Source organism: Ursus maritimus, unplaced genomic scaffold (assembly GCF_017311325.1).
Source record: "Ursus maritimus isolate PB19 unplaced genomic scaffold, ASM1731132v1 scaffold_29, whole genome shotgun sequence".
In the NCBI taxonomy this organism is placed as follows: domain Eukaryota; kingdom Metazoa; phylum Chordata; class Mammalia; order Carnivora; family Ursidae; genus Ursus; species Ursus maritimus.
Window position 1 is genome coordinate 24,221,229 of NW_024425452.1, and position 25,572 is coordinate 24,246,800.

A 25,572-nucleotide genomic window follows, 5' to 3' on the forward strand; every position below is an offset into this window, starting at 1 on the left:
TTTTTTGATATGTTAAATGTCCTTGAAAAAAATCAGACTTTCTCAAATTTTCACACTATAGAGCACAATCAATGTCTCTAAATCCAGTTTACTGGAATTAAAGCAGTGCAGTTGCCAAACTCTCCAAGATGTTTAGATGGGTCCTAATTTTAAATGTTTGTGTAATTTGATTAAAGAAAAACACTTGGTAAAATCAGGATATGCCCAGAAGTGACTAATTGCCCACTCAACGGGCTTCAGAAGTGGCAGACTTTGGGGAGATACTCTACAGTACAAGTGTAAACCACTAAGAATTGACAGATCTCTCAGGGTTGTACTCACAGGAGGAAGGCTCAGAAAGACTCAAGCATGAAACTGGAATAACAACACAGTTGTTGGCTAGATTACTAGATTCTTGGGAGTTTTTGGCTGGGACAGTAGGCTAGATTACTAGATTCTTGGTGGAGGGGTGGCTGGGGTAGTCTTCTTCTGGAAGTAAAAATGATAGCACAGTAAATCCTATTTTGAAGTTGGCTTGAGAGGGAATCTTAAAGGGAAGTGGTTTAGTTAATCTTTGACAAATGAGGCAAGAATATGCAATGTGAAAAAAACAGTCTCTTCAACAAATGGTGTTGGGAAAACTGGACAGTTACATGTAAAAGAAGACAACTAGACCACTTTCTTACACCACAGACAAAAACAAACTCAAAATGGATTAAGGACCTAAATATGAGACCTGAAACCATAAAAGTCCTAGAAGAGAGCACAGGCAGTAACTTCCCTGTCATTGGCTGTAACATCTTTCTAGATAAGTCTCCTGAAGCAAGGGAAACAAAAGCAAAAATAAATTATAGGGACTACATCAAAATAAAAAGCTTCTGTACAACTAAGAAAACAACCAACAAAATTGAACAACAACCTACTGAATGGGAGAAGATATTTGTAGATGACGTATTTGATAAAGGGTTAGTATCCAAGATAAATAAAGAACTTATACAACTCAACACCCAAAAAACAAATAATCCAATAAAAATAGGTAGAAGACATGAAAAGATATTTCTCCAAAGAAGACATACAGGTGGCCAATAGACACATGAAAAGATGTTCAACATCACTCATCATCAGGGAAATGCAAATTAAAACCACAATGAGATATCACTTTGCACCTGTCAGAATGGCTAGAACACAAGAAACAAGTATTGGGAAGGATGTGGAAAAATAGGAACCCTTATACACTGTTGGTGGGAATGCAAACTGGTGCAGCCACTGTGGAATACATAATGGAGAGTTCCCCAAAAAATTAAAAATAGAACTACTCTTCAGTCCAGTAATCATACTATTGTGTATTTATCCAAAGAATACAAAAACATTAATTTGAAAGGATATATGCACCCATATGTTTACTACAGTATGATTTCCAACAGCCAAATTACGGAAGCAACCTGTATTCATCAACAGACAAATGGATAATAGATTCAACATGGATGAATCTAGAGAGTGTAATGCTAGGTGAAATAAGCCAGTCAAAGAAAGGCAAATACCATATGATTTCAATCATATGTGGAATTTAAGAAACAAAACAAATGAATGAAGGGGGGATAAAAAGAGACAAACCAAAAAACAGACACCTAACTATAGAAAATAGATGGTTATAAGAGGGAGGTCTTTGGAGGTGGTGGGAGAAATAGGTGAAGGGGATTAAGAGTACACTTACCTTGATGAGGACTGAGTAATATATGGAATTGTTGAATCACTATATTGTACACCTACATTATATTGTACATCTATACTATATTGTACAACTAACACTGTATGTTAACTAACTGGAATTAAAAAATAAAAATAAAAATTTAAAGGGAAGTGGCTTATAATGGCCAGTTGTTTGATGTCTCCCATGTATGAGATGCTTTGCAAACAGTTTCTTACTTAATGGCCTCATAACCATCCTGCTTAGTAGATACCATTTGAGCCCCATTTTATAGAGGATGATACTGAGAAGTGAAGTAAATTGCCAAAGGAGACATGAGTAGTAGGGCATGGAGGTGGGGTTTGAATTCAGTTGTTCAGGCCAAAAGCCTTGGAGTGCTTCTTGACAGCTATCTCACACTCCACACCCAATCTTCCAAGAAGACTTATTTGTTCCACCTTCAAAATATATCCAAAGTATGACTTCTTTTCTTTTAAAGATTTTATTTATGTATTTATTTGAGAGAGAGAGAGTGCAAGCATAAGCAAGGGGCAGGGGAGAGGGGAACAGAGGGAGAAGCAGACTCCCTGCTGAACAGGGAGCCTGGTGTGGGGCTTGATCCCTGGATCCTAGGATCATGACCTGAGCTGAGGGCAGACACTTAACCAACGGAGCCACCCAGGAATCCCTCCAAAGTAGGACTTCTTACCACCTTCATTGCTACCACCCCAGACCCTGGCACCGTGATCTCACACTTGCTCTAGCTGTCCTTACAGTGGCCTATAGTGATCTCCTTTTGACCGTTTAACTCCTGCCATCCTGGTCCCCTTAAAGTTCTTCAGATGTGCCAGGAGTGTTTCTGTCTTTAGGCCATTGCTCTAGCTGTTCCTTCTGTCTGACATGGTTCCCCCAGATATCCCCTTCAGTTCATTGCTCAAATATCACTTCTCAAGAAGGACTCCCTGACCATGCAAATTAATATCATACCTTTTCCTCCCTCTAGAGCCCTCTCAATTCCTTATATCTTATGTTTTCTTTTTCGTAGCTCTTACTTGGTTTCTAACATACTCTATGATTTACTTATTTATTATGTATAATGCTTATTGCCCTGTCTGTGACATTGGGCAGGGATCTTTGTGTGTTTTGTTCATGACACATCATAAGTGTCTAGAAGTATTGGGAACACAGTAGATGCTAAATAAATATTTGCATTATGGAGGTTTATCTGACTCTGAAGCCCACGATCCTTCACTGTATGAACATCATCTCAACAATTGAGAATCCAGTAGATCAGATTATCTATTCAAGGATACCCATTACCCAGAGACTTCTTAAATATATGATGCTAAACTTTTCCTTCCTAATTTTGCTTCCATGGCTGATTAGTTCTTTTCTGACATATTCTTCCTTTATGTAGAGAAAAATCTTTTAATATACAACAGCCAATGCTGGTATACCAGGAGCTAGTATTGTTAAGGTGATTTTGTGTATTTCTCTTTTCTGTTGAGAGTGATCTTAGAATTATAGTTTTTGAGGAGAGGGACACATTTCATGGTACCCTATAAACTACCAATATATTAATGCCCATAAACCATTGAAATGTACCAAATTTCCAATATTGTACTCAAACTAAGGTTTCCTGACACAGAAGTAGCATTACATTTCTTTGTCAAAACTTTTGTCCAGATTTTCAGTATTATAAATATAGTTATTATGCATGTTGATGACTCCTTGGTTTCTAGGGTCTTTTCTTTTCCTTGCACATTTTGAGCAGATGAGAAAACTACTGGTACCCAAAGGCTTTAAGCTATAAGAAAGTGCTCCAATCAGCTAGTGGTTCATTCAAGCAAAGAAGCAGGGACAAGGGAAGAGGAAGATTTTGTACACATACAAAACAATGACTTAATGCTCTAGAATAGTAAAGGAGAATCAGTTTTGTTCAGATTTCTTTTTTCCCTTTTCTTCCTTCCCTTCTTGACTCTCTTCAACCCATCTTTATTTTAAAAAGGTTTTAAACTAGCTGTATCCATTACATAAAATGACAGAGAAGTTCACATAAGAAGATATTCAGTGCCAGTGGTTATAACAACAAATTCTCTGATTATTCATCATTTATCAAGAAAATTAAAGAAAGCAGCATTCCCATTTCCCAAACGCCCTACAACCTAATTAACAGATTTTATTAGCAAATGGGGAAAGTCATTCCATAAAATCTTTTTCCACTTTGCCACTTACTAGTTGTGTTATGTGACCAAATATTTAACCTTTCTGAGACTTAGTTTCCTTGTCTGTAAATGAAAATTATGGTATCTACCTGTAATGATCCCAAAGACTAAAAATGTAATAAGACAATGTGTATGAACTGCCTCATCCAGAGTAGACACTCAATAAATGGTAGCTATTTTTACATTATCACTATCACATTACTTTTGCCTGCTTTTTAGAATCTGGAAGGATGATGTAAAAAGGTGTCCTTATTCAGTCTTTAAGAATAGCTAAGAAAAATAGGACATTGCTAAGTAAGCAGGAAAATCTGTGTCTCTGTTTCATGCCTACATTAGCAATAATGTGAAATAGCTACAAAGTTAAGTTTCTTTTATGATAACTCCATGTTATCTATCTTTCTACCAATGATTTCCTATGTTCTCCTGTTTTAAAGATTCTATCTGAATGATAAAATCAGTGAGGTGTATCAGCAGAAGTTATAACATCCTAAGGGAGAGAATGTTTTTTACGTACATGCCGATTCAGCATGCCTTTTCCATAACAGAGCTAACCAAGCTTTACCAGGTTAGCTGCACATTTGACTGCAGATACTGCCCCTGAAGCTAGATTTTTACCAACCATGATAATGGCATCTATTTCTGTTGCACCATTGCCTTTCATATATGTGTGTGTGTGTGTGTGTGTGTGTGCCACACACTCAATGGCCTAAAACTCTAACTATGCAAAGTATGCAGCCAGGAAAGGTGGGAGGATGTTGAAGGAAGATTAAGATGGAAACATGGCATGACTGTGTTTTATCAGCTTTTCTTAGACAAAGCTCTTTGGGGATGTTGTTTTCTTTCGGTGACTGATTAAATGTTCATGCCTATGGCAATAGGGATCCTTAAAAATAACTGAATACTGTAAAGTACAGAGTTTTTCATAACCATGCAGCATAGTCTTGAATTAATCTTTTATTTTTCTCATAATAGGTATCAGTACAAAAATAATGTCTTACATCAGCACAGTGCTCAAGGCTTTACAAAGTGCTTTCATGTGCATTATCTCATTTTATCCTCCTAACAAAATAGTGATGGAGGTAGAGTTTGCATGCATCTCCCATTCTCTTTTAAGATTGTACAATTTGAGGCTTAAAGTGATTACGTATTTTGCCAAGGTCAGAAAACTAGTAAGTGACGCACCTGGGATAGATTTTTGGGCCTAAGTGCTGTGCCTTTTTGTATATGCCAGATTTCAAGGGTTGTTTTGTTTGTTCAATACCCATTTATCTATTTTATTTGTTTTAAAGCTTTGAATTTGAATATCCTCTTTGTGTTAAGAAAGTTTTATTTCTTGGATGAATGCAAGAGAACTCCTTTGTTTCCATCCAAGTGAAGGAGAGAATCAATTTACTTTCCTGCCAAATCTGGCTCCTATAAGATACTAGTTCACCTCATCATCTTTTAATAAGCAGAGAGTGGCTATGTGGGAAGTATCAATAGCTGCCTTATAGCTCACTCACTCCACTCCCTTACCGACTAAAGTCCTCATTTAAATTATACATCACGGGGGCAAGAGACTGTGCAGCAAATCCAGCACATTCTTGGGGTGTGTGTTTTAACACATTTGTGATTTGGAAAATCCTATGAAAGTTTTCCTGCCCTTAATTATTGAAGGCTGATAAAATGGGTGAGAGAGAATATGTGCCACATGTGCATTATTTCTTTATTTATCTATTCTTTCTTCTCCTATTGGGTGGTGATGAAATCTGAATGAAAAGATACTATGCTGAACTAGAATGTCTGGAAAAAATTGTCTAGACTAAGGGTGATGGATTGAAGATAGGATAAATACTAATATTTTTCTTAACCCAGGTTCTGTGCACTATACCTTAGCCCTGTACACTCTGCCCCCTTCCTTTTTTCCATCCTGCTTTTCAGTAAAGGGCCTTCTGTTTTGATATTGGCCTAATCTCTCTATCTCCAGCCACAGAATATTGTTAGCTACTACCCAACAGTAAATCCAGCCTTTTATCCCAAGACCAAATAGTCTGAGGAGACAACAAACTCACTTGAAACAAGCGAAGGACATGCGACCCATTCCCAATTCACTTGAGTGTGCTTGCTCCGGCTCTGTTATTGTTAACCTGGTTCATGTGGAAATCACAAGTCCTAAAAAAGAAATGAAAATGCAAGAGATGTGTGAGACTTGGTGAGAAAATCTAACATTTGCATGATTTAAATTTCAGAAGGGGGAAGGGAGAGGATGAAGCAGAAGGAATATCTACACATATAACAACAGTGAATTCTCCAAAGGAAGCACTACCAAATTCAGGCAAATTCATGTTATATTAAGTTAGCTAAAAATTAAAGATGGAGTTGAGGATAATAAAGGATTAGGGAATGACTGATAAACAGAACTGGTTTCTGTTAAAGAATATAAACTGTTCTTTAAAAAAAAAAGGGATTTATTTATTTATTTGAGAAAGAAAGAGAATGGGGGGAGGGGAGAGGGAGACAATCTTCAAGCAGACTCCCCGCTGAGCACGGAGCCTGAGGCAGGGCTCAATCTCAGGACCCTGAGATCATGACCCTAGCTGAAATCAAGAGTTTTCATGCTTAATGAATGAGCCATCCAGGTGCCCCAGAACATACCCGGTACTTAGAGTTGTGGGCCAGATGACATGTCCTGGGCAGGACTGCTTAATTGTTATGGACCAGTGACTGCTATGTGCCTCTGTTCCTCTCTTTTTGGAATCCAAGTAACTGGTTGAAGTTATCCTTTCCCTATCTCACCAATGTATGTTGGATGTATGTGCAAAAATAATAACTATTTAGTTCATGAATCCATTGTTTAAGAGGAGCTGCTCCCAAAGACATGCACTTGAGAAATTTCACCAGTGAAGTCTCATTTGCCTCAGGACCTCATGCAAATGACTAGATTCTGGACTCTGAACTTAATACAGTGATTGGATGAGATTTTGGGGGTTCTCGTAAGGGAGTGAGTACATCTTGCATGTGGGAGAGATGTGAATATATGGAACCAAAAAAAGGACTGGGAGGGGGCGCCTGGGTGGCACAGCGGTTAAGCGTCTGCCTTCGGCTCAGGGCGTGATCCTGGAGTTCTGGGATTCAGCCCCACGTCAGGCTCTTCCGCTATGAGCCTGCTTCTTCCTCTCCCACTCCCCCTGCTTGTGTTCCCTCTCTCGCTGGCTGTCTCTCTCTCTGTCGAATAAATAAATAAAATCTTAAAAAAAAAAAAAAAAAGGACTGGGAGGGGTGTTTACAATAATGTTCCCCAATGAACAAAACCTTCCAGCATCCAGACACTTATAAATATATTTCCCTCCCAGTTGGCTTTGAGATTGGCTGTATGGCCAATGGAATATCAGCAAACATGATGCTAGCAGAGGCTTATCCACTTTGAGAGCTTATCCACTGAAGCTTGCCCTCTTACAGTGCCTTACTGATGGAGCCCAGGTGGAAACTCATGGAAAATTTAGCTCAGCAATCCTACCTGTCACAGCTGAGCCCATCCTCAGGTTCCTCACCAGCTGAATGCAGCCTCATAGGTAATTTCAGCCAGACCAGTAGAAGAACCAGTCAACTTATAGGATCTTAAGAAAAAATAAACAATTGTGGTTTAAGTCATTAAGTTTTAGGATGGTTAATCAGCAATATATAACTGAAATAATATGCTATAGTCAATTAAAAAAAAAGCTTACTAAAAAAGTGCTCTTAATGGAAAAAGATTGTCATAGCTTGTCAGGAATGATATATTTTCCAACCATGTCTTAAGCAAAAGGTATCACAAATCTACATTCATGACTGAAACTTGATAATTGTACAAAACTCTCATGAACTAGGTCAGTTCTGTAGATTTCAGAGATCTTGTCTTTCCATGGTTAGTAACTCTATGTACTCTAAGAAATCTGAGTTATCACTTAATATGGAAAGACTCCTAGAAAATGGTTTATTGTTACCTCAGTTGTTTAGATTTATTTTGTCCCTACCAATAATCACTAATATGAGCCCTCATGATGGTGTCCAAGGGTAACAATCAAGACTGATTAGATTAATAAACATTTGTATAAAATGTACAGATGGTTTCTCTTTAATAAATTATGGAATTGCATTTTTTAAGGTACTGGACCAATAGCAGGATGCAGATCCAAAGAAAATTATGGCCAAGGAACAGTTAAGATCACTCTAAGACTATTTGCAGCAATTTTCAAATTAATTGCATATTTTTTCTTTAAAAAAAAAGGATACAGATCTTATTTAACTTAGATTCCTTGAATTTTAATACTTTCTCAATTAATACTAAACATATAGTTAGTAAGAACAGTCTTGTGACAAATGTAAATCCAACCTTAAATGATATATACAGCTGAATCCTATTAATTCTTTTTTTAATCATATTTTAAAGTAATGTATATAACTCAAGTAAATTCAATGCACATTCTACTGCTTTAGTCAAGAGAAAGGTAAGACTTTCTCTGTATTAAAATGCATGTTCATTGTCTCTGAGAAGAAATTATGTTTAAAAATAATTGGGCTGCTTGGAAGTTATTGTTCATGACTTTAAAAAGTTGGACAGATGAAAATGAATGCCTTTCTTGGACCGATCATAAAATTGAAGTGGCAGAGCAAGAAATCTATTTTAAACATGGAGACTCAGATAAGTTAAAGTAAAGAGATGGAGGAAGGTAAAGCAAGCTGGCACTCATCAAAAGAAAGCTGGAAGAGCTACATTAATATCATACAAAGCTGATTTCAGAACAAGGAAGATCATTAATGATACGTAGGAGCATTATGTAATGATAACATGAGACCATTCTCTAAGAAGATATAATAATTCTAAACTACTATGAACCTAACAACAGACCATTAAAATACAGAAGGCAACTACTAACACAACTGAGAGGGAAAATGGAGATGTATACTATCATAGTTGGTAAAACATCTATAGAAGTATACACAAATTAATTAGTCACAAATTAATTGTCACTTGGAAAGGGAACTGTGCATCTGGGGAATAGATAAGAAAGAAACTTACTTTTTATTTTATGACTTTGTTTACTCTTTTAAATTCTGTACCATGTGCATCCATTATGTATTCAAAAATGAATAAATAAAAAATAAGGAAGAAGTCTTTTGAATTAGGCCTGGATTCAAACAGTGCCTCAGTTTATTAGTTAATTAGTGCCTCAGTTTTCTCATCTGTGAAATGTGGACAATATTACAACTCTTCCATAATTGGTGTGAGGACTGATTGAGATATATGTCTCAGGGTATGACTACAGTGCCAGATACTTGATATGCCACTAATAACTCCAATTTTTGCCTTTGGTATAATTCATGTAAAACTTGGCTATGGTTGTTCAGCTTGCAAAGTCTGAGTAAGACCTCTGGGTTCTGACGTTCTCTGGGTTTGCTAATTTCTACAGCATATGGTAATTACTTTACTTTCTTCAAGTGCTTAGGTCACCAACTGATGTCACTGCAGTAGGCAACTAGAACACAGATTACTTTGAGTCATCTTAATTCTTGATGGACTTCATTGCCCCAGTTCACTGAGACCGTATGGCCGTGTTACCTGCCTGGCGCAACTCTTAATAGTGAACAGCAGATGCTCCTTCCTCGGGTTCTTTTGCTTGCTCAAGCTTTGCAGGGCAAAGTTTAGAACAAAACTGAGTAGAAGCAAAAAGTATAAGCAGAAAAGAAAGGGCAAAAAATTGGACAGATTTCCATCAATTCCAAAATCATTTGATTGATGGTTTAGGTGTTGCAGGTCAATGTTTATTTAGATTTGATGTTGTAGTAATTTAATCAATGTGTAAATCACTTTGTAGTCTCCTCACTTTCTCCTTTATAAGAAATATTAGAGAGTTATTGAGAGTTAAAATAGTTAGCTGTAATATTCATAGTCACTATCAAAAGGCACAGTGCAGATTTGACTGTGAGAAGGAATGACATCATTTTGATTAAACTTTCAAAGCCTTTTGACATTTTGATGCTAAGAATTCATAAAAGGTCAAAGGATCAAAAATTAATTCTAAATAAAGGTTGATTCATGCATTTTAAGGTAGGTCAGCCTTATGTAACCTGTGCCGTGATGCTGCTAGTGCTGTGGAATGCAGTGGCTTAAAAGGAAAGACCTTTGTGTTCTGTTGATTCAGAACCATCATAATGTACTGTCTCCTGCTTTTCTTCCCTACTCCCTGTGTCTTCATGCTGTCCTTGGATTGTCCAAATTGGCACTTTATTGAGGTTTGTGTTTATAGTTAGCAATCTTCTTACTCCGACATATTTAAAGTAACCATACTTCCCATTAAAAATCAGGAGGAAATTATACTTTTGACCAAGATATAATAACAGAGACTAGGTTCACTCTCTGGCATGAAACAACAACAACAACAACAACAAAAAATGTACAAAATATATTGAGACAATGAGACAATGATTTTCAAGGCTTTGAAGATTAAGTAATAAAGCACAGTAACCCCTGAGAGAGAGCAAATGAGCAAGGTGAGTCACATGACTACCCCCATCTTAGGGCCTTGAGAATGTGTCCAGGTTGCAGTGCAGGGAGGTGAACCCAGGCAGAACCCAGTGAACTCCCTGGGTTGAGGAGACAGTGCTGAGAGTCCAGGAATAGGTTATTAGAGTTTGCTGGGCAGAATATTGTACAGGAGAGGTCTGTACAGAGAAAGAACTCTGCAGAGCTGCAGAAGGTGCCCCCATGGGAATTAGGAGAGTCCTGATCAGTGTATTCAAGTGGGCAAACTACTTGAGGCCCAGAAAATAACCTCCTGAAAGGATTTGCGGTAATAGTGCCTGCACATACACAGGGCCAGGAATAGTACCAGTTTCTACCTGCCAGACTGGAAAACCTCATAATTAGTATGGCATTGGCTAGAGTACACAAAGGCCTTCCTTCAGTTTTGGGAATAACTAGCCTTAGACCAAACATTCCTCCAGTCCTTCCTAAAAAATCTTAAAAGCTGTATTTGAAAGGGTCAAACTGCTTGCAAATAACTTTACTGCATCCTAGAACAAAAGCCAAAAATATCTACAAAAATATTCAGCACTCAACAAGGTAAAAATCACAGTATCTTGCATCCAATAAAAATTACAATGCATGCAGAGAAGCATGAAATTATGATCCATAATGAGGGTTAGGTATGGATTTCTTAGATAATACACCAAAATAATGATAAATTAGATTTCATCAAAATTAAAGACTTTGGCTTTTGCAAAGACACTGCTGAGAGAGCAAAAGGAAAAGCCAGAGATATGGGGCTCCTGGGTGGCTCAGTCAGTTAAGCGTCTGCCTTCGGCTTGGGTCATGATCCCAGGGTCCTGGGATTGAGACCCATGTCGGGCTCTCTGCCAGCAGAAGCCTGCTTCTCCCTCTCCCTGCCACTCCCCCTGCTTGTACCCTCTCTCTCTCTGTCAAATAAATAAATAAAATCTTTTTAAAAAAGCAAAAAAGAAAAGCCACAGATATATAGAGAAAATATTTGCAAATCTGCTAAAAGGCTTGTATTCAGATTATATAAAGAACTCCCAAAACTCAATATTAGGAAAACAACCAATTAAACAATTGGCAAAGTGTTTGAATACACATTTCAGCAAATAAGATAGAAGGCTGGCAAGTAACCACAAAAAAATAATGCTCAACATCAACGGGACTGAGAATTCTGTGCTGAGTGGGTGAAAAACAGAACAAACAAGATTGAATATTAATACTAATATGGCCCCATTCTTATCTGTGCATGATTGAGGCCTAAGCGTATTCAAGTTACATGAGAATCAAGTGACAAATTAAATGTAAAAGACTTAGTACTAGCCTAACTATACTAGGTAGTCATTTTCTTTCTTGCTTGCTCTTTACCCATATATAAGAGCAAGATATATATAATTGTATACATACATTCTCATTTTATGATTTTCTAATCAGCATTTTTTCAGGAGAAATAAAATATGACATAAAAGGTATTAAGGTGCTGGAAAGTCACAAGAAAAAAATGTATTCACTTCTAAATTAGATTTTTATCACATTTTGTCATATTTTATCATATAAGCTCCATGAAGAGCAAGCCTTTTAGTAAGTTTAATACATGTATCTGATATTCGTTCAATAATTAATAATAAAAGAAGCCTTGCTAAATTTAGTATAATGTCCAAATAGATTCATTGCTTTCAAATGTGAATAAGAATATTCAATTCTTTAATTACTTTTCTCAAATAGACTGTAGAAACTACATTAATGTGGAACAGAACGGTTTTCAATCTGTATTACACAGAGCCTGAGGGTTCCTCAGAAAGATGTCTCCAGGGCACAAGGTCTCAAAGGGTTTATGGAAGCAAAAGATCCCTTCCGACTTTTTCTGTGATTGCAAATAAGAGTTCATTTGAAAATATAATTCTGCTATTGGAATAAATAAAGGGAACAAAAAGGAGGAGGAACAGGGGATTCCTTATAAAATTTTTGTTTCTTGGGAATCAAGACATTTGGTGTGATGGCTAGTTTTATGTGTCAACTTGACTGAGCCAAGGGATGACCAGATAGTTGGAGAAACATGATTTTTAGGTGTGTGTGAGGGTATTACTGGAAGAGATTAGCATTTGAATCAGTAGACTGAGTAAAGAAGATTACAGTCCCCAGTGTGGGGGAGCATCATCCAATCTGGTGAGGGCCTGAATAGAACAAAAAGGCAGAGGAAAGTTAAATTCACTCTCTGCCTGATTGCCTGAGCTGGGACATTAATCTACTTTTGCTTTTGACACTCCTGGTTCTCAGGCCTTCCGACTTGTACTGGAATCTCTACCATTGACTCTTGGGCTCTCAGGCTTTTGAACTAGACCACCACCCTTCCTGGGTCTCCAGCATGCAGAGGGCAGATTGTGAGACTTCGCAGGATCCATTATCACTTAAATCAATACTTTATAACAAATGTATGCATGTATGTATTGCTTATTGGTTCTGTTTCTCTGGAGAACCCTGACTAATACCCTTGGGGTGTTACCTAGTTATGTGGTTTGGAGCAAATTATTTACTTTTTGAATTTGGACCTGCAAAGACTACGAATAATGTAGCTTATTTAGCAACCACTAAATAACCCTGGAATAGATCAACAGATCCTGCTGCTTTCACCTTAAAAAAAAAAAAAAGTTGATTATCTGAATTTCAAGACCCTAGTTATGTCCAAATGATTACTATTAAAACATTTTCTCTTAGTTAGATCAAATGTTTGTTTTAAAAATTATGCTGATATCATTACCTTCCTATTAATAGTTACCATTTATCAAAGCATTATTTTGTTTAATTGAATTCTTCCAACAAACATAAGAGTTGGTATTATCTCCATTTTACTATGAAGGACAGTGGAGCTCAGAGATGTTCAATGACTTGTCAAAATTGCATGGTTCTTCAAGACTTTTTAGGCCCCAAGTCCTAGCTTTCTATCCCACAGGCAGTCTTGTTTTAGGATAGCTTTGAACAAGTGATGGAGATTATTTGTGGAATCAGTACCTGAGTATCAGGGATACTTTTGGGTTCTATTATTTAATGAATCATTGTCTACTTGAGTTAGAGCCTAGATAAGACTATGTACATGGTAATCATGTGATCAATATTTTTGAGCAGTCTGAACTGCAAGTACTTTCCCCCTTTTGTTCATTAAAGCGGTATTTCATTAAATATAGCCTACCCAGCTATGTGAGTGGCAGAGCTAGGATTTAATCCTTGTAGGTTCATTCAAACAGCAATGCTATTCTGCCTCCCAAATACTTTTCATTCAGTAACTTTCAATGTACCCTGCAATTAACACTTTAATTTCAAAATAGTAATCCACTTATAAAAATCTAACCTAAAAGAATCTTTAAGACAAGGAGCTTTTTCCTCTTNNNCTTTCAGCACTCAACTCATTTAAATGCTGCATCATTAATCCAAACAGAGATTCTGTGTCTGAACTGTTTCAAAAATACTCAGTGTCTGTATTAGTCCACTCTATAAATTAGTGGTGTCTGGATTAATGAGGTATATTTATATGTACACATAGAGTCATGTAAAAAACTGTGCATCAATAAAATACATTTATACAGTTTATTAGGCATTCCCATTCTTGGGTAATTTAATGGTTGCTACATAAACTACATTAAATGATGACTTTAATTATTGACAATTTGAAACAATGGGAAAATGTACACCTCTATTTGAATCATGGTTCAAAGTTACAACACTCAATTATACTGTTTAATGATTGTTACTTTAATTTTGCTTCTGAGGTGGAAAGTTATTTTTTCTGACTGTTAAACCAATATTACAGCTGGGTCTAAACTATCACAGATCCCTTGAGCCTAAATATTTAATACTTTAGGCTGGTTAAAATGCAGAGAGGCTGAGCCACAGACTGCCAGCCTAAGGCTGCAGTTTGGATTTTCTTTCTTTCTTTTTTTCCCTATAAATTAAATATTACAGCAAGGGCCTGTTAACATTGGTGATTACTGGTTATGAGATCTTTGTTTTCAGGGAGAGAAAAGCTCTGCACACCACTAGGTATATGGCAAGCAAGATTGCTAGATTGCTGTAATGAAATATTTTTTAATTGGGTTGTATTTATAATATCCAAAACTGACATAGGAAGAACTAGAGTACAGGATTTTATTAAATTTAATTAATTGATTAATTAATTATTATATTTAAAGATTTTATTTATTTGAGAGAGAGAGACAGAGATAGCACAAGTGGGAACAAGGGGGAGAAACAGACTTACTGCTGAGTAGGAAGCCTGTTGTGGGGCTTGATTCCAGGACATTGGGATCATGACCTGAACTGAATGCAGACGCTTAACTGACTGAACCACCCAGGCGCCCCTAGAGTACAGGATTTTACTCTCAATATTCAGAATTGTATTAGTTACTAATCTAGTAGAATTCCTGTTCCTATTCATGCCAAATTGTAAATTTATATTGTTAGGGCAGCTCTCCTTCAAAGAGCCCAAGGCACTTTGTATAGAATAATTCTCCCCATCCCTCTGGGAAAAGGGGAGGAAACTTACCAAAAACTCTGTTCACTCATCCTATCCTACAGTCTCAATGATCTAAATACAATTGGCCTTTGAACATGCAGAGTTAGGGGCACTGACCCTAACACAGTAAGAAATCTGAGTATAACCTGACTTTACTAATAGCCCTCTGTTGACTGAAAACCTTACCAATAATATAAACAGTTGATTAACATATATTTTGTATGCTATATGTATTATATACTGTATTTTTACAATAAAGTAAGCTAGAGAAAAAATGTTACTAAGAAAATCATAAGGAGAGGGGCGCCTGGGTGGCATAGCGGTTAAGCACCTGCCTTCGGCTCAGGGCGTGATCCCGGCGTTCTGGGATCGAGCCCCACATCAGGCTCTTCTGCTGGGAGCCTGCTTCTTTCTCTCCCACTCCCCCTGCTTGTGTTCCCTCTCTCACTGGCTGTCTCTATCTCTGTCAAATAAAAAAAAAATCTTAAAAAAAAAAAAAGAAAAAGAAAAAAAAAAGAAAATCATAAGGAGAGAAAATATATTTACAATACTGTATGATAAAAAATGTGTATATAAGTGGATCCACACAGTTCAAAGCTGTGTTGTTCCAGGGTCAAATACTATCTTGGAAGGATTGTATTTCCAGCCCTGATAGGCCAATGGTTGTACCTCATATCAAATTAATATTATGATATAATTATACAAGATTGACAGATCAAAATTAATATATAGATTACTTATTAATGTTATTAAATACTATTAGGGAAGTAGTTTTGCATGATAGTTCAAGAGTCTGGGTTCTTTTTTCAGACTGCCTGAAACAGAATTCAGATATTAGGATGAGACAACTTTGATGGGTTAATTACAATGAATATAAATGATCTCTCTCTCCCTCTCTCTCTTCCTCCCTCCCTTTATAAGGAATGCTATAAGGAACACCCCATCCTACATCACAGTAGAGTTGGTAAAGCATTCCCGTGATGATCAAGCTATCCAGTTTCTACTTGTGGCTCTGCATCCCAGCCCACTGTATGATTCTGGCTTCATCTATGAGGTAAGGGAACAAACTGAACATAGCTTTTCTCTAGTCATTCTGAACCTGCTATCGGGTCTGCTATCCCCTTACACAGATGCTGTAAATACTGCTCACTTGCATTCCCACAGATTCTTCTTGGTACAAGACAGCATTTGGATATTGCAATGAGTTCAGAATCATGGAGTATTTCCTGCTGTGCTTTGTACCCCTTCTTTGTTTGTACTTTGGTTTCATCAGTTTGTAATGACAATTATGACAATAACACTACTACCTACTTATTGCATGACATGGCACGGGGGATCTTAAACAGCCAGACCATCAGGACTGTAGCCTGTCCATCCTCAACAACTGCCTTTGATGAGCATTCAAGAAAGTAGGTCAATAAGTATACATAGAATCATGTGACTAATCACAAGTGGCTACTATAAGAAAATATGTATATAATGTGATAATATGCAGCATGCTAAGTTTATATTGTAGAGGCCTGGTGCAGTGGAAAGAAGACTTGTCTGGGAATCAGAAGATCAAGATAGAGTTTCTGCTTAGCCACTGATTCTTTTTTTTTTTTTTAAGGATTTTATTTATTTATTTGACAGAGAGAGAGACAGCCAGTGAGAGAGGGAACACAGGCAGGGGGAGTGGGAGAGGAAGAAGGAGGCTCCCAGCGGAGGAGCCCAATGTGGCGCTAGATCCCAGGACTCTGGGATCACACCCTGAGCTGAAGGCAGATGCTTAACGACTGAGCCACCCAGGCGCCCCTTAGCCACTGATTCTTGCGTTGAATTTGGTCAATTCACTTCACCCTCTCGACCTCAGAAGGACAGAAGAAAAACCATGTCAAAAACTGGCTACAGTTTGAGCAGTAATAGTCATGGCTGTATATCTCATTCATCTACCCCAGTAGTTGTTAGCCCTGTCTGTACATTAAAATCAGCTGCAAAAGTGGCGACTATAGTTAATAATACTGTATTTCTTACTTGAACGTTGCCAAGAGAGATCTTAGAATTCTCATCACAAGAAAAAGGCTCTGTTAACTGTTTATGGTGATGGATTGTAACTCGATTTATTATAGTAATCATTTCACAATTTAAAAAATCAGCTGCAAAGGTTCTAAGACATACCAACCCTGGACCCTTTCCTTAGAGATTCCAATTCACTTGGACTGGGGTTGGGACCAATCACTGATGGGCTTGAAAATCTCCCAGGTGATTCTAATGTGCAGCCACATTTGAGAGTCGCTGCTTTGAGAGGTCAGAGGAATCCCTCTCCCACTGGATTGTCACTCAGAGTTGCAGCCTCACTGTGCTCGCTTCGGCAACACATATACAAAGTTGCAGCCTCGCTACAGTCAGTTCTGGTAGCTTTCTACCTTTGCCATTTTTTTCTGCTCAAAAGTTTGAATATTACCCCTGAACATGATTACTCTTTTCATTTGGGAGGACAATTTATGTTTCCTTTTAATGTAAAAACAATAATGATAAAAAAGACTCTATGCCTAATTTGGGTTGAAGAGGTAAAGACCAATAGAGAGAAAATTACCTCTGTAGGATAAAGTAATAGGATGCTGAATTTCCTGATGAGGTCCATATGACTGGTTGGAGGCCTACACTGGGACATGAAGAATTGTGGGAAAGATCTTTGGAGGAGACACTGGGTCTAGCAGATGGCAGCAGGCAAGAGCCTACAGAATGAAAGACCAATGAAGGACAAGGACCAGGATCATCACTGCAAGGAAAATATGTCAAGGGATTGAGACTAGTGTGGGAGGGACTGAGGAGTAGGGGGTGGTAGCAGTTACGGTGGTGGTGAAGAACTGGATTTAAAAGAAGTTCAGAGCAAAAGAATATAAGTAAACCATTACCAATAGGTAGCTTCTCTCAGAAATATAAGAAGGAAATAAATAAATAAATAAATAATGAAATAAATAATGAAATAAATAATGAAATAACTAGAAGGGCACTGGGACCTATATGGTCATCTAGGGTAAACTTAAATTATTTTGTTTGGGAATGAATGGCAAAGGGAAAACATTATTTTTACAATTTAAGGGGGATGAACTAGGATCTTTTCCAGTTGTAGGAAATTTTGTTATTTAAATTAAATTTACTTTAATATACATTAGTTTTGTAATTTGAGGCTGGAGTACACTGTCTTCCAGTGTTAGAAAATTTTGTAATATAGTTAAATGCACTTCCATCCTAAGTTTGAACAAAAACTTCTATTTCTGGACCTATCTGTGTAGTTCCAGAATATTAATATATACATACACATATATATGAATACATATACAAATCAATATTATAAATAAAACATGGTCCTTAAAAATGAATTATTATTAATGTTGTGTTAGAAGGCAGGACCAATATTTCAGAACGGTGTCTTATAATGAATAAAACACATTATACACATTACACAATAAAATACATTACTCCACAGAGTAAACACACAAAATAGAAGCACAGTCATACTGAGGATAGAATGCTGAACAGGTATTCCAGTAGCTATATTTTGTAGTTTTGTTTTCCCTTTTGCCATTAACCTGGTATAAATGATTTGATGTTGTGTCTCAATCTTCCATTTGTGGAGGAAAACCAATATCAGCCCTGTTTAAATTGCCGCATGAGAGTCATTGCCATACAACTTGGGCATAGGTAAACCATATTCTTAGTAAACCTGAAAACAATCTGAACCTTTAAGCAGTTGAACCTGGGGATAATTATTTGCCTTATCCGAGAGATATTTTATTCTTTTGTTTAACTCTGGACTAGTCAATGGACTTGTATATGAAGAAAAATATTGTGGACTAGTTTGGTATTGTTTAGTATACGTAAATATGCTACAAGACAAAGCAGAAGATGTGTGCTTCAACACAGATACCAAATTCTAGAGGAATTGAGAGTGAGAAGCCTCAAGGGACACTTAAGACTATTTCAGCGGCAGTATAACCTGAGTTGGCATTATAACCTAATGGCAAAGTAACCTGAGTTAGCAAGTTAAAGGAATGATTCACCAAATAACAAAAACTGCAAAAAATTAGGTAATATTGCACTTCTTGAAGGATAGCACTTGAGATTCTATGAGTTGTATGTTGGGTGAACATATGATTTACCTCCCAAACAGGGACAGTTTTGAGAACGAAATGAGGTCTATTAATAATTATTTTAAATAGTAAATGTAAACTAAGATTATCTTGGGCAAGCTAGGATATAGTGTTAAGTCTGAAACTGGGCAGAGTTTGAGATGTTACCCTACCTGCAGGTTAACAAGTTATATTTTTATATATTAAATTATATATTTATATATTTAACTATATATATGTATGTAGTTATAGTTACATAATTATATACATACTAATGGTAGAAACACAAGATCTCTGGCTGGATCAGAAAGTAGATCTCTTATTTCCTCACAGAGCATCTTGTGTCAGTTCCCCACATGAGAGCTCTGGGAGAACCAGGTGGACCTGCACAGTTACCACAGGAGAGGAACACACTGTGAAACTCACAACTTATATAGCATATGGGCAGCTAGCATGTCTTCCCATCCTCCTCTCTGGGAAGAGAAAGAGACAGAGTGGGGGCAAAGGGGGCTTGCTCTGGAATGTAAACAAATGATCTCTGAGGAGGGGAAGGTTTCTACCTCATTACCTTCATCACCCCGGAATGTAAACAAATAGCTCCAGGGAGACAAATTTCTCTCTCTGGAGGGCTCTATATTTAGGGTTGCTGTTCAATCATCCTTTAATCCAGGCGCCAGTGCTCTTTGCTCAGAAACATTGCAATATTCATGGAACATTTTCTAACAACAATTATGTTGCCCTCGTTGAATATTACTGGTGTGCGTGACTATCTTTTCAAAACCAGGCAGTTAAGGTTAAATGCTGGGTTTTCAGTGCAACCTAATGCTTTCCTTAACTTCTAGGATAGCCTGTTTGGTGTCATATATATGCGTGTTCATATTTGAATTACACACCCAGAGTTTATCCGGTTGAATTGCCCCAAAGAATTCTGGGATGAGAAATATAGACATTAGCTCTATTTTGGGTTGCAAACTACAGAAATCTAACTAAGCTAGCTTGGGGAGAAAAGGAGAATTTGCTATAAGGCCACTGGATGTCTCAGAAAACTCAAGGGAAGGAACAGCTGAACTAAGGGATTCTGACTCTGACTCTTTTCCTTGTTCTCTCTGTACCTCTGCCTCATTCTTCTCTCTCATTGCAGATGACCTTTCTGTGCATCTCTGTCCATTTGGTTTCATATGTAAAATATAGGGTGTTTTTGTTTCAAAATCCTAACAGAGATCTTAATTGATCATTTACATATCTCCTTGTCTTAGACTGTGGTTGCAAGAAACAGAGACACCATTGAGTTACTCTGAGACACTCATGTAGTAACAAAAGAGACCCACAGGGGGTCTTAAGGAAGACTTGTGGATTCCCAAATAAGCAGGATTCAACACTGAGTTAGAATCTAGAATTAAGTGAACTTTTGTCCACAAAAGTAAGATTTTGTTGATCTTTGCCTTTACCATGATTTAGAAATGCACTCTGCTATCGGAACCGCTACTATGCTAGCCAGCAATAGCTACATTACTTCTAGGCAGTGTTCATGAAAAGCATGCCCTCCCTTGGGCACCCCTGGCCTTCCTCCACATGCTTCTCAGTTTCTGTTTCTGGTAAGAACTTTCAAGTCTCCTTTCAGTGGCATCTTTAGAATTTCTGTTTAGATGGGACTTAAGGGTAACAATTAGGTTTGAAGAGAGGCTTTAAAATGAAGTTTTCATTATTAAGAAAAGGTCCATTTTAAGAAATTGAAGTTAGAGTGATAAAGATTATGGAGTAGGGTGAAGCTCTTTCTAACACCAGTTGTCAGAGCTAGAAATGCTCAAATTTCCAAAAGAGAGAATAGAAAGTGACTGTCATCTTTGTTGGGGCAGAGCTTTTGCACTGCCCTAAAGTCATGTGCTCTCCCTGGCTTAATCAGGGGTGTCAAGGAAGGCATGGCCATGTGTCATGGTCCATAGAAAGAGCTATTTGGACCATATCACCTAAGGCTCATGTATCATCACCACCAGTGTTCCTCTGATTAAAGCAGAGGTAAGCTAACCCGCAAGAGTACCAAGTCATTGACTTGAGCCCATTGGTTTGGACGGTGGGCAACCTTGAGTAAGTTATTTCCTCTCTTTAAGCTTTAATTTTCTTGCCTTTAAAATGGGGATAATGTCCCTAATTGATAACTGTAGTGACAAAATAGTGACAATCAAATAAGACAGTAGAGATAGAATTTTGTGATTGGTAAAGCTGTATAAAAGTAAGAAGTTGGGGCACCTGGGTGGCACAGTGGTTAAGCGTCTGCATTCGGCTCAGAGCGTGATCCCAGCATTATGGGATTGAGCCCCACATCAGGCTCCTCCGCTGGGAGCCTGCTTCTTCCTCTCCCACTCCCCCTATTGTGTTCCCTCTCTCGCTGTCTGTCTCTATCTCTGTCGAATAAATAAATAAAATCTTAAAAAAAAAAAGTAAGAAGTTAATGCCTATAATGCTGTAGAAATTTTATTAAAAAGATTTCATTTATTTATTTGACAGAGAGAGAGTGTACAAGTAGGGGGAGCGGCAAGCACAGGGAGAGGGAGAAGCAGACTCCCCGCTGAGCAGGGGGCCTGATGTGGGAGACATAGGGCTCAATCCCAGGACCCGAGGAACATGACCTGAACCAAAGGCAGATGCTTAACTGACTAAGCCACCCAGGCACCCCAGTAATGCTGTAAAACATTTAAAAGACTTGGGTAATATTAATAATTAAATGGCCGACAATTCCTGAATGCTTCTGCTTTAAAAGCTTTATGCATATTAATTTAATTAATCATCATAATTACTCTATGGGACATGTATTATTATTGTTCCTATTTTAAGATGACAAATCTAATACATACAGAGGTTGAGTAACTTGTTCAAGGTCGTACAGCCAGTAGCTAAAGCTAGGATATAAACCCAGGTGATTTAGCTCCAAAACGAGTACTCTGTTCTACCTAAGTCTGCAATATTGTTTTATTTATTTATTTGTTTGTTTGTTTATTTATTTATCTATTTCATTTTTTATAATTTTTATTTTGTTATATTAGTCACCATACAGTACATCCCCAGTTTTTGATGAAATGTTCCATGATTCATTATTTGCGTATAACACCCAGTGCACCATGCAATATGTGCCCTCCTTAATACCCATCACCGGCTTATTCCAATCCCCCCCCACTGAAGCCCTCAGTTTGTTTCCCAGAGTCCACAGTCTCTCATGGTTCATTCCCCCTTCTGTTTACCCCTCCTTCATTCTTCCCTTCCTTCTCCTGCCGATCTTCCTATTTCTTATGTTCCATAAATGAGTGAAACCGTATGATAATTGTCTTTCTCTGCTTGACTTATTTCACTTAGCATAATCTCCTCCAGTCCCGTCCATGTTACTGCAAATGTTGTGTAATTGTTCTTTCTGATGGCTGAGTAATATTCCATTGTATATATGGACCACATCTTCTTAATCCAGTCATCTGTTGAAGGGCATCTCGGCTCCTTCCATGATTTAGCTATTGTGGACAATGCTGCTATGAACATTGGGGTGCATATGGTCCTTCTCTTCACTACGTCTGTATCTTTGGGATAAATACCCAGTAGTGCAATGCCTAGATCATAGGGTAGCTCAATTTTTAACTTTTTAAATGACTTCCACACTGTTTTCCAAAGTGGCTGTACCAACTTGCATTCCCACCAACAGTGTAAGAGGGATCCCCTTTCTCCACATCCTCTCCAACATTTGTTGTTTCCTGCCTTGTCAATTTTTGCCATTCTAACTGGTGTAAGGTGGTATCTCAAGGTGGTTTTGATTTGAATTTCCCTGATGGCTAATAATTTTGAACATTTTTTCATGTGTCTGTTAGCCATTTGTATGTCTTCATTGGAAAAATGTCTGTTCATATCTTCTGCCCATTTTTTGATTCGATTATTTGTTTCCTGTGTATTGAGTTTGAGAAGTTCTTTTTAGATCTTGGATACTAGTCTTTTATCTGTAGTGTCATTTGAAAATACCTCATTCCATTCTATGGGCTGCCTCTTAGTTTTTTTGACAGTTTCCTTGGCTGTGCTTTTTATCTTGATGAAGTCCCACAAGTTCATTTTTTCTTTTGTTCCTCTTGCCTTTGGAGATACGTCATGAAAAAAGTTGCTGTGGCCGATATCAAAGACGTTGCTGCCTATAATCTCCTCTAGGATTTTGATGGATTCCTGTCTCACATCAAGGTCTTTCATCCATTTGGAGTTTATCGTTGTGTATGGTGTGAGAGAGTGGTGAAGTTTCATTCTTTTGCATATAGCGGTCCAGTTTTCCCAGCACCATTTATTGAAGAGACTGTCTTTTTTCCACTGGATGTTTTTTCCTGCTTTGTCAAAGATTAGTTACCCAAAGAGCCAAGGGTCCATTTCTGGGTTCTCTATTCTATTCCGCTGGTCTATGTATCTGTTTTTGTGCCAGTACCATGTTGTCATTGTGATCACAGCTTTGTAGTATAGCTTGAAATCTGGCAACGTGATGCCCCCAGCTTTGTTTTTCCTTTTCAACAGTTCCTTGGAGATTCGGGGCCAGAATTTTCTGTTTCCATACAAATTTAAGGACTATTTGTTCCAGTGCTTTGAAAAATGTCATTGGTATTTTGATCGGGATGGCATTGAAAGTGTAGATTACTCTGGGTAGCATGGACATTTTAACTATGTTAATTCTTCCGATCCATGAGCATGGAATATTTTTCCATCTTTTTGTGTCTTCTTCAATGTCTTTCAAGAGTGATTTGTAGTTTCTAGAATATAGATCCTTTACGTCTCTGGTTAAGTTAATTCGAAGGTAACGTATGATTTTTGGTGCTATTATAAATGGAATGGATTCCCTAATTTCTCTTTCTTCAGTCTCATTGTTCGTGTATAGAAATGCAACTGATTTCTGAGCATTGATTTTGTATCCCGCCACATTACCGAATTGCTGTATAAGTTCTAGTAGTTTGGGGGTGGAGTCTTTTGGGTTTTCTTTTTTTTTTTTTTAAAGATTTTTTATTTTTATTTATTTGACAAGAGAGAGACAGCCAGCAAGAGAGGAAACACAAGCAGGGGAGTGGGAGAGGAAGAAGCAGGATCCCAGCGGAGGAGCCTGATGTGGGGCTCGATCCCAGAATGCCGGAATCACGCCCTGAGCCGAAGGCAGACGCTTAACGACTGCTCCACCCAGGCGCCCCTTGGGTTTTCTATATAGAGTATCATGTCATCTGCAAAGAGAGACAGTTTCCCTTCTTCTTTGCCGATTTGGATACCTTTTATCTCTTTTTGTTGTCTGATTGCTGTTCCAAGGACTTCTAGTACTATGTTGAATAATAATGGTGAGAGTGGGCATCCTTGTCGTGTTCGTGATCTTAAGGGAAAGGCTTTCAGCTTTTCCCCGTTGAGAATGATATTCACTGTAGGCTTTTCATAGATGGTTTTTATGAAATTGAGGAATGTAACCTCTATCCCTACACTCTGAAGGGTTTTAATCAGGAAAGGATGCTGTATTTTGTCAAATGCTTTTTCTGCATCAATTGAGAGGATCATATGGTTCTTGACTCTTTTCTTGTTGATATGCTCTATAACACTGATCAATTTGCAAATGTTGAGTCACCCTTGCATCCCAGGGATGAATCCCACTTGGTCTTGATGGATAATCCTTTTAAGGTACTGTTGGATCCTATTAGCTAGGATCTTGTTGAGAATTTTGGTGTCCATATTCATCAGGGATATCGGTCTGTAATTCTCCTTTTTGATGGGGTCTTTGCCTGGTTTGGGGATCAAGGTAATGCTGGCCTCATAGAATGAGTTTGGTGGTTTTCCTTCTGTTTCTATTTTTTGAAACAGCTTCAGGAGAATAGGTATTATTTATTCTTTGAATGTTTGGTAGAGTTCCCTGGGGAATCTGTCAGGTCCTGGACTTTTGTTTTTGGGGATATTTTTGATCACTGCTTCAATCTCTTCATAATTAATCGGTCTGTATAAAAAATCAATTTCTTCCTGTTTCAGTCTTGGTAGTTTATAGGTTTCCAGGAAGGCATCCATTTCGTCCAGGTTGTTTTAATTATTGGCATAAAGCTGTTGATAAAAGTTTCTAATGATCCTTCCTGTTTCATTGGTGTTGGTCGTGATCTCTCCCCTCTCATTCATAATTTTATTAATTAAAAGAATAAACTTATTCTTTTGAATAAGTCTGGTCAGTGGCTTATCGATCTTATTTATTCTTTCAAAGAACCAGCTTCCAGTTCTGTTGATCTGCTCTACTGTGCTCCTGGTTTCTAATTCATTGATCTCTGCTCTAATCTTGATCACCTGCCTTCTCGTGCATGGGTTAGGCCTGTTCTTCTGTTCCAGCTCCAGCTTCGTGAGGTGGAAAATAAAAACTGCATTTTAGATTTTTCTATTCTTTTGAGTGAAGCTTGGATGGCTATATATTTCCCCATTAGGACTGCATTTGCAGTGTCCCACAGGTTTTGGACTGATGTGTTTTCATTCTCATTGGTCTCCATAAATTATTTATTTATTTATTTATTTATTTATTTATTTATTTATTA

General features: G+C 37.6%; 1 protein-coding gene across 2 annotated transcripts in view; it reads left to right on the forward strand.

The window, feature by feature from the left end:
* LOC103657472 overlaps window positions 1-25,572 on the forward strand; it is a 242,340-nt gene that overhangs the window by 115,694 nt on the left and 101,074 nt on the right. For both annotated transcript variants that reach the window (XM_040643615.1, XM_008684902.2), the window contains one exon: window positions 15,831-15,963. In XM_040643615.1, the coding sequence (XP_040499549.1) occupies window positions 15,831-15,963 (133 nt within the window). The remainder of the gene's footprint in view (window positions 1-15,830; window positions 15,964-25,572) is intronic.